The sequence below is a fragment of the Solea senegalensis genome, linkage group LG9 (genome assembly GCF_019176455.1).
Source record: "Solea senegalensis isolate Sse05_10M linkage group LG9, IFAPA_SoseM_1, whole genome shotgun sequence".
NCBI lineage: Eukaryota > Metazoa > Chordata > Actinopteri > Pleuronectiformes > Soleidae > Solea > Solea senegalensis.
Window position 1 is genome coordinate 11180613 of NC_058029.1, and position 10358 is coordinate 11190970.

Genomic DNA, 10358 nt, shown 5'->3' on the forward strand with positions numbered 1-10358 from the left:
TTGAACACCAGGTCTGGTTATAAGAATATGTGCGTAATTAAACTTAAAGTTGGAATTTTCTCTCACAATAAAAATCTTCGGTTAGATATTTACTGTAGACTGGAGGATCAGTCCTACTACTCAAGGACAAAACATCCTTTATGTGAGCATATAGAGCAATACATCATATACCATAGTATATCATATAACTTTTGTGATGCTATTAAAAATATCAAATATTTCTGATTTCTGCAGTACTGGTTGTTCATGCCTACAGCTCTCCATCTCCAGATAATTGTAAAACCCTACGAGAAGGACACTGACAGTACAAAATCTGACACTCACACTCCTTTCAAACCCTGACTTGACTCAATCTGCTCACACAGAGAGCAGGAACTCCTTTCAGCTGAGGCTCAGTGTGTGCGTGTGTGGGAGGGACTAACTGAGAGCACAGAGCTGCTCCACAGCACCACTGTGTGTGTGCGTGTGTGTGTGTGGGAATAGAACATAAGCTATCCAACGCATTTTAACGCATGAGTCTTTGTTTCAAAATAAAATCTGTCAATGTCATATTCTCTGATGCAGCCATGAAGAGGAGAAGGCGGCGGTGGATGCTGGAGTAGCGCGGTGAGTGTATTTCTATTTGGTTACCGAGAATAAATAAATAAATAAATAAATAAAGAAAGAACAAGCGGCTCGTGCTTGACTGCATCCTCATGCAGAGGAGCATCTCACGTCTCCTGCAGAAAAGTAGGGAGTGCTTCGACACATATTTTGGAAGCACTGCTTGTACTCAAGGCAGATTATTTTATATGGAGCAGATTAACTGTGGGTTTGTTCATTTAAATGTTCAATATCGTTCTATGTGTGATTATGTTTTATCCACCCTTTGCAGTCTATATAATCAGTGTCCATTTTAAAACGGAATTACAATGGACTACGTTAATCTCGGTTTGTACATGGATTGTTTCCCTAATTGGATACAGAGGAATTTGTCTAAGCACAGCCTCTATAAACTCCTTTCAATGTGGCTCCTCTTAAACGAAATCGACTAATCAACTTTTAACTTCTGCCGCAGATTTCAGTTTTACCGAAGTTGCTGCACGCGTTTTGCACACGATTGGGTCGAAGGTTTCACGCTTTGTTGCGAAAGCAATCTAATTAAGATGCACCCTTTAACTTGGAGCTGTGTTATGTCTTATTAGGGATGCTGTGGAGTGAAAACATCGTGGGTGGAAGGCACCGAGTGAACCGGCGGGCGGCGATAATCGAATGGCTTCTACCGAGCTGCTTCCCGCAGATAAGGAGGGCAAACACTCTGATCCTCCCGACGTCCTTGACCGAGTTTCCAGCGCACTGCATGGCCGCAAGTCGGGCGGATCAACAGTAGGAGCGCTCCCCGGGGAGGCTGCCTGTAACTCGGCCCGCAGCTGCAATGGCCGGTGCCTTTCAGCACCAAGGACGGCGCCGCGCAAGGGCGGCGCGGAGCTTACACTCGGCCACCTCGGCGACGAGAAAGTCCGAGTTTGCTGCGACCAGGAATTAGAGACATCGTTCACCTGCATTGATGAAAATGTCAACCTGCGACTCGCCAGCCCGGAGACGAGTTGCAGAAGTGCTCACAGACCCGTGCGCAACGGCGAGCCTTGCTCCGAGACGTTGCCGGACTTCTCCTTCATGTCTGAGGACGATCTCTCCTTCGGGGAGGGCTCGGGAAGTTCTACAGACTATGGCTTTATCAGTGCAGTCACGTTCTTGGTGACTGGGATCTCACTGGTGATCATCTCCTACGCAGTGCCTCGGGATGTAGTGGTGGACCGCGACAGTGTGTCAGCGAGGGAGATGGAGAGACTGGAGATGGAGAGCGCCCGGATAGGTGCCCACTTGGACCGGTGCGTCATAGCGGGACTGTGCCTACTCACGCTGGGCGGCGTCGTGCTCTCCACGCTTTTAATGATCTCCATGTGGAAGGGAGAAATGTACAGGAGGAGAGTCATAGCATATTCTAAGCGCTCTGCCAAACAGTATGGCTCCATCAGCCTGAAAACCAGGTCCAGTCCCAGCCACTCCTCTGCACACTTGTCCCTGCAGGAGGAGGACATGGAGGAAACTTTGACTTAAAACGCTGCTCTTCCTAGTAAAAACTGCTTTGCATATATAAACACGTGTGTGTATAACTGAGTAACTAATGGCATTCACACACAAACATGAGAGTCAAGATACAAGAACATCTTTCTCTTGTTCAGTTATGTCTCCATTGGCAGGTTGAATGGACAAGGAAAGTGATCAATAGTAACAAAATATGAAGCCAAATTGTTTCCATATAATTCAAAGTGGCACCACACCATAAAACACCATTATGAGCTTTGGGTCACAAACCATTTTGTGTTTTTGTAAGGATGCCATTTCCGAGAACCTTCATTTATTATTAAGGCTATTCATATTTAATGCAAATCTTTCCAACAGCAAAATCATGCACAGACACATTTCAGGAAGCCAGGGACGCTTGTGTCCCCTGGGCAGGAAAGTGGGTGTATGGAGGGTGTAAAATAGGAATGGCTGACTGAGGCTATAGCTGTCCCTGTCCTCTGTGAAGTGGGAGAATCAGCTCAGTGGTCCTTGAGGTGATATCCAGTGACTGTCCCTCTCTGGTGCAGTGCTGAGGCAAGCCAGTTATCCTGGCGTCGTGCATCTGAGCCAAAGCTCCATGTTGGTTTGATTGTACTGAGCAATGCCTACACAGGACAGTGCTGACATGCACAGTGTGACCTCCTTGCCTCAGCTGCTTTTCCTATATCCCCTTTTTGCAATGTGTGCATGGACAACACCAGTCACATAGCATATGTGGGGTTCTCGTATAGTACCGTCTTATGTGCAGGTGTTAGTGTGGCCATAACACATTGGACGGCATGTCTTTACTTCCTCACACTGTTCAAAATGGAGCTAAAATATCCTGCATATTGATGCTGCCATCGGGTGCTGGTGATCCCCTGGAGTTGTAGTGTAGTTGGAGAGTAGAGCCATGTTGACAACACTAGGATAATGCCATCATTATATCTTAGCTGTCGACTCAACCTGTTTTTATAGCTTCAAATAACGGCTCAAATCCAAAGTTATCTGAAACACAAAAGTGTTGGAAGTATACTTAAACGTGGAGAAGGGTAGGATTTATGATCTATACTGAATCCACTAAGATGCTCTGGCTTCTCTTTAGGGAAATGCTGTGTTAATCCATCTTTATACACAGTCAGTTCAGAAACGTCCACACAGAGCCTCTGATAATTGGGGTCACACAGACTGTCGCACACATGCAGATGTTTAAGTAAGAAGAAGTCCTGGACAACCACTGTCAAGTGCATGTGACTCACAAAAAGTATGACCTATTTTCTCCATGACACTGACCAGACAGGGATGCTTTCAATGCCATTAAACACTGTATCAACATGTAATTTAATTTATTAAAAAATGACGGACTCATTCGCTAGAGTCAGGCTGAATTGGCTTTGCAGTTGTTGTTGTTGCATCTTTCCGGATTTAATTGCTCAAATCAGTTGAGTTGAATGAAATCTAATTTAAGCAGTTGGCTGAAGTTTGATTACAATGCTAAGTGTTTACTTTGACTAAAATGCAATTAAAATGTTTGTCCCACGAGCATTATTTGACTTACTGAGTAAAACTACAAAAGGGTGAAGTTGATAAAATGTGACAGAAATACCATGGATATATAAAAGCAGGGAAAACCTAATCACACATGAGAGTTGCTTTACATTAAAAACGTTAAGCCAGCATTACTTGAAAAAGGAAATTACCTCCTCAAAATGAGAGGTAGTTCTTAAATTGTTAGATTTGGTGACACAAAACAAGCAAATTCTTTTTCGTGGTTGAGGAAGATTTTAGTTTCTGTCCAATGTAAGTCAAGTGTGGGAGCAACTTTCTCTCTGATGGTTATCAACACAGTAAAAAAGGATAAATACCTCTGCAAAATTCTACTCAAAAACAAGTTTCTGGGTATAGGCTACACTGTAAGGCTCATAAATCATGCATGAACCAATAGAATGTTTCATATTTGTATATAATTATGCACACTGCCAAATGCTGCATTCCACAACACATGTACTCATGATTCTTATTCAGCGACAGTCGTCTTGCAGCCTGTATGACCCCGGGGCTTTCATTCAAAATGACATGAGTCAGCCTCACATAATGAGATGCATAGGCGGATAACTCGTTGGTGAGCAGCTCCAGGCCACACCGTTGCCGTGCTCTCATTCAGCTGCATTGCTATGCTGTCACTACATGTGTTAGAAGTGTCACATGCAGTCTGCAGAGACACATACCGGGCTGTTTCAAGTAAAGCGGCGTTACCACATCTTTTCATTTTCTGTCTGTGACCAGAGATGACAAGCATGCCTACATCCCTGAAAAACACCCATTAGATTTTGTGATGGCAATAAAATCCCAAATGAAGAGATTTCCAGGAAAGGTAATAAAAAATGAATGATCCAAATGAGGCGATGTTGTCTCGTTCTCTTCACAGAAGCTGTAAATCCACAACCAATATTACAGATGTTAAAGCGATGGTTCATTTAGTGAACAGCCCTGGTGTTGTTGGCTGTGAAAACACAGTGCAACACTCAAACTATGGACTCTCATTTCTTCCAACTTAAACCTCTGTCTGTCGCACTGACCAATATGTCCATGAAATGTTTTTTTTTTGTTTTTATTGCATTCAACATGGAAAACGAGCAACCATCAACAGTGGCACCAGTGCTTTAAATCGTCACACCGGATGATTTCTTTGAACTTCAGCAATGTAATCACCACATTACAGATCAGTGCTTTGCCTTCAGCGTCATATTTAGCGGCAGCATCATCTACAAGTCATGCTTATTACATAGAGGATCCTAAATACCTGGGGGAAAACCGTTAACCCTGCACACTTCAAACAGACTCGTCTGTCATATGTAATACACCTCTCTGGAGGGTTTTAGACATAATACACACCCTTTCCATCTTTACTATCCCTTCTTTATCCTCCATGGTTGGCACCATGCCTCACAGTCAGCACCAGACTCTCCTTCATAACGCCAACTAAACATGTTTGTGGGGATTTAATCAGGGATTTGCTTGAAGCGACAGCATTTTACACACCAAGCTTAAGTGTTTTTCCAGAGGTTTCATGCATAAGCTCTTTATCCTTGAGCGGCGCACAGCTAAATCAACCCCTTATTGATATATGGTTGGCTCCTGCATAAGCCAATCCCTTCAGGTAAGTCAGAGGGGCAGCTCAGCTGCTGCCATCAGCTAATTTCCCAAAGGTGAAATTACACTCCCCCATCTTTCCAGTGCTACCACACCACGAGAGTGCATGAGTCTGTGTGTATGCGTACACCTCTGCACACGTGTTGTGTATCACGTTTGATTAAAGAGCCGCTGATCTGGGAGTCTGTGTTGTGCTTGAAGATGAATAACCCTGTCAAAATCAGGAGGAAGGAAAGTCTTAAGAAAACCCAGTAGAGCAAGTGAACGTAGCACAAATATACAAACATATGCAAATATTATAGGCCTAAAGTATATGGAGTGGCGGTTAAAGGGAAAAAAATGATAAAAAACATTTTGGAAACTGTGCATAACGGTTATATCATCTGGAAAAGTCACATGTGACTATGCCGAGGGTATTGATTACAGAAAAAACTGAGAAATAAGATGAAGAAAAACACTTCAGGGACCAGTAGCCCGCCCACTCTTTCAACACATCATTTCTTTTAAAACACCGTGTTCCTGTGGTCTCCTCTAGTTGCCAGAAATCCTAAGGTGACAACATTAGATGATGTTACTTTTATATATTTTGTTACATTTGGACATAGCCACAGCTGTTTTATTGCTTCTAAGCTAACCCAATCAGCACCATAAACACTGTTCCTTTTAGGTTCTATGCAGTATATGTGTATATATATATATATATATATATATATACATATATATATATATATACATATATATATGTGTGTGTGTGTGAGGACTCATATGTTGAATTACTTCTTGCTGCGTCTCCCCTTAAGGGTCGTCACAGTGGATTATATGCCTCCACCTTGCCCTGTCCCTTGTGTCCTCTTCTGTTACATCAACTGTCCTCACTGTCCTCTTTTCCTCCTGCCCAGCAGCTCCATCTTCATCGTCCATTGTCCAATGTAACCATCCCAATCGTGCCTCTCTTGCAAACCTTTTAACCCGAGCCGTTTCTCAAATGGGCTTATTTCTAATCTTGTCCATCCTGGTCACTTCTAGCAAACATCAGCATCTTCACCTCTACCATCGCTACCTCCACCTCCTGTCTTTTAGACAGTGCCACTATGTCCAAGCCATACATACTGTACGTCATAGCAAGTCTCACTACCGTCTTACCGACCTTCACTTTTGCTTTATTTTTTCGCCATACATATTAGATATCTTCATATCTTTGGTGAGCTTAGCCTCCGTCTATCAGTGGATAGGGAGGCCAAAAAAATGTTTCCACCCCAATTGTTTGCTTTGGAGGAAAAAAGTAAAGCCAAACTCTTCAGGGATATGACTTCATTCGTGGTTGTTCCCTCCATAGCTTTATTTAGACGGAGTATTTTTAGTCATGGTGGAGTTTTGGGAAATTCATTGTGTTGTAAAAGTTGTCCAAAAAGCTCAGGATGCATGTAACCAGGTTGTTTTACACTGAGCCTATACAAGAACATCATCCTTCAGCTCCATCCAAGCCCTTTCCTGTAGTTTCATTTAAAGCTTGTGAGAATCATGTTTGTTCTGCCTGTGTGTGCATGTTTCTTTCAAGGCAGTTTATTATTAGATGCTCCCTCTTCACCAGAACCCTCTTGTTCTTATCCTTGTCTTGTGTCATGCTATTTTGCGATCCTTAATGGCTCAGAATTTCCCTTCTGCTGTGCACTAAGACTGAAACAAAACCCTATTCTTGCAAGAAGAGACCACAACTACTGCTCAGTCGTGTCAAATCAATTTATGTCTGGTCAGCCATCGTCTGCACGGCTGGTACTAAAACAGTCCTTACGAGGAGCTTGGTCACTCACTTACTGGTCAACCTCATTGATGCTGCCTCATCAGGCCCAGAACCCCAACAGGACAACGTCTGTAGGGCCATTTCCTGTGTTGTCTTTGGCACCTTAAAATCACTTTCTCAGAAGGATCTGTGCTTTGGCAGCCATGGTGGATAAGAGAGGAAATTGAGGTGATCGTTTACAGGAAAACTACTCAACTGCTCCACAAAGGCAGCACAGGTTACATTTCTCCGTCTCCTTCAGTCTCTCTGAACCTCCAGTACAGTGAATTTTAAATGTGCTCTTTGCAAACACAGCGGTGTGGTTATACTCTGGCTGCTACAACAATAACAATGCCATCATAATTCCAGTCAGCGAAATGCCTCCTGAGTTTAGCAGATATGGTTATTGTAGACATATTGCAGAAACAAAATCACAGGGTCGCCGTTCAGCTTCTGTTGTAAATCACACAGAGCTGGGCTCCATTGATTTAATTTGTGTCAAATGGCTAATGCAGTTATTCTTCATGTATGACCTCCCGTGTATGCATGTTTATCCCATTATGCTCGTGCATTTATCTCTAATTACAGTAAATAATGATAGCTTGCTATTTTGCTTCAGTGAACGCTGTTAGTGGGTTAGTGGGCACGGCCTTTAGACAACAGAACACAGGCATACTGCACAGTGCAACACATTTATACCTGAATATAAGGTTTAGTTGTCCTCTCAAGAACAACTGCCCGATAAGCTACATTAATCCTCAGTGGACCCAAAGATAAAAACTATGTTAATGTCTCTGTGAGGTTGTACTGTGAGCTAAAGGCTCAGTGGATGCATGTGCGGTGCTTGACGACTGGGTCACAGATGCTGCATTTCATTCACCTCTGTTGTTCACACAGGGGGCATGTCTGCTGCAAAGCTGCTGTGATGCTTTATACAGGGTTTGCCTTTGAGAAGTGCCATAAATAGCCTCCATTGTAATATGCCTCTGTACTCTGACTCTTCTGTGCATCTGCCGTTCCCGCAAATGTTTCACAATAAAAGTCTTGTTAAATTGCTTTTACTTCAAAATGGGTGTAGAAAGAGTTGTGTTTGTGACATATTCAACAGATATAGACAGTAAATCTGTGTTTAAACTTACTTTCACTGTCTATTTTGCTGTGAAGTATGCGCAGGTCGAGGAAAAAAAAACAAGTAGTATTTTAAGTAGAGTGTGTGGCTGCTCTCATCATTGATTCTCAAATGCTAATCATAATTTTATCTATTAATGTGGTGTAACGTTGTACAACCGCAATGTTAGTATAAAATGTGCTAATTAGCACAAAACCAATATTTTATTTTTCTTGCTATTTAACGCTATGAGAAAACTGACCATGTCTCTTGATTTATGTCACTCAGCTGCTCGTTTTAGGTCTTCTTCAATGCAGTGTGATGTCCATTTTGTCTCATTTTGTGTCAAATAGACAGAGGACGGCCTGTATGGTGACCTGTCCTTGAATTCTTAGTGAGATTCACTTCTCTCAATCCAAAATCTAAACTGCTTCCAAAAAAACAAAATGGTGCTGGCCAAAAATCACTTCAAGAATCAGTCAAGCTTATACTGGGTCTTACAGGACTGACATTGCTGTCCTAGCATAGCAACAATCAACAAGAAGTTCATGATTTGAGTTTGAATAAGCCACATTGGCCTAGTTGGAATTGACCTTTACTAGATCATGAGAAAACACCACTGTCAATATCAGTTTTCACATTCAGACCAAAACAGTGGTTAGTTTGCTCCACCCACAGAGTTTTACCTTGACCAATGAGATCATTCCCCCCCAAGACATGTCTTTGAAACTACACATTCAATCTGCTTGGGCATGTCAACATATGTCTCTTTGTGGCTTCCAATGTGCTTTAGCCCTCACCTTGAAGAGGAGAGTTTGGCTCTGCACAATTAGTTCTGTTTAGACTAAGAGCCAGGCAGCAGAGAGGGGATAGTCTCTGGCCAGAAACAGCAGACCAAAAGCAGGCACTGCAGAGCTGATTGTCTACGCTGCATTTCATTTGCCTCCAGTGTTGGGTTACCAGCGAACATCGGTCTGCTGAGAGATAATACAGGCTGGTGGAGAGAGCCAGCAGGATGTGGAGAGGGAGGATGCTGACGTGGTGAATGCACACATGGGAAAATACACTTGTACATGCTTTCATAGATGCATACAGTATATAGTAACATAGACATACTGTATGCACATGTATCTGCACTCATGTCGCCTTTGTTACACTATAGTTCCACCTGGGCTCTTCTCAGGTTATGTTATTGATCACTGTAAGTAAACTGAGTCTTTGCAACAGCAAAGGGATGGGGCCGTGGAAAATGTCTGTTATATGGACATCCTGGGGGGGCTTTACCAAATGCACTTTTCTGTGCTCTTATGTGTAGTTGAGTCAAAAATATGAATTTTATATTGCATTTTAAAAAAAAAGTGTAGCAATACTTAAATTACAAAATAGATGTTTTTTCTTTTATTTTTTGTTCATAAAAACAAGCCAAGCAAACTTTGAAATTGGGAAATTTCCAAATTTCACAGATTCAATCTGATTTTAGTTCTTTTTGCTCAAGTGTTTTATTACAGTTGGTGAACATGTTAAAAAAAATGTACATCAGCTTGCACTGAAAAAGAGGATGTAAGACACTCTATATTGCACATTTTTATAGCCTCTGTACATGTTTTAACATAGTAATGGAAAAAAGCAGCCTAAATGCTCAGTGTTGTCACTGTATATTGTAATCTAAAGTTTTGGTAGAGTGAGCAGAGGTAACATTACATAAAATGAATAGTAATGCACACAAACACATTTATGGATAAAATGAATGAAAAGTGACTCCAAACCAGTGCGTCTTTTGAGACAGACGTCACACTGCACAATGAAATTCTTACTTTGCACTCATACTGTTCAAGATTTATCTTGAGCATGAATGTGTATGTGTGTTTGGGGGATTCTATGAACTTAAGGGGATTAAATAAAGTCTAGAGATGTCAGCCACCCATGTAATACAGTACTTTTACCTGCATCTGCAATGTTATTTCATCCTAAATGCTGAAGATGGCAGCATTGGACCTCACAATCCAACCTGCAGTCTGAAGCCAGACCACTGCACTTAGTGCCCTGTCAGCATGGAGCGTGAGATGCTGTGAGAATAGGCTGTGTGAAATCCCTGGATTACAGCTCTGAGCTCTGTAAATCACTGTGGTTCTGTAAAAATGTACATGCACCAAAATGTTAAAAAAAAAAAGTTTGAAACAAGCCTCTTTTGCCTCCCTATAGTCAATGTAATCCCTCCCCCTACAATCT

The 10358-nt window shown here is 42.2% G+C and overlaps 1 protein-coding gene across 1 annotated transcript; it reads left to right on the forward strand.

Annotated features, from left to right (window-relative positions):
* The first annotated feature begins 236 nt into the window (after positions 1 to 236).
* Positions 237 to 4486, forward strand: LOC122774218 (transmembrane protein 74). Its single transcript, XM_044033314.1, has 2 exons — positions 237 to 606; positions 1185 to 4486. Exon 2 carries the CDS (start codon positions 1252 to 1254, stop codon positions 2098 to 2100), a length of 849 nt encoding a protein of 282 aa, XP_043889249.1. The 5' UTR covers positions 237 to 606; positions 1185 to 1251; the 3' UTR covers positions 2101 to 4486.
* Positions 4487 to 10358: the final 5872 nt, after the last annotated feature.

Coding starts and splice junctions, on each gene's coding strand:
- LOC122774218 (XM_044033314.1), top strand. CDS start 1,252: ATGGCTTCTACCGAGCTGCTTCCCGCAGATAAGGAGGGCAAACACTCT.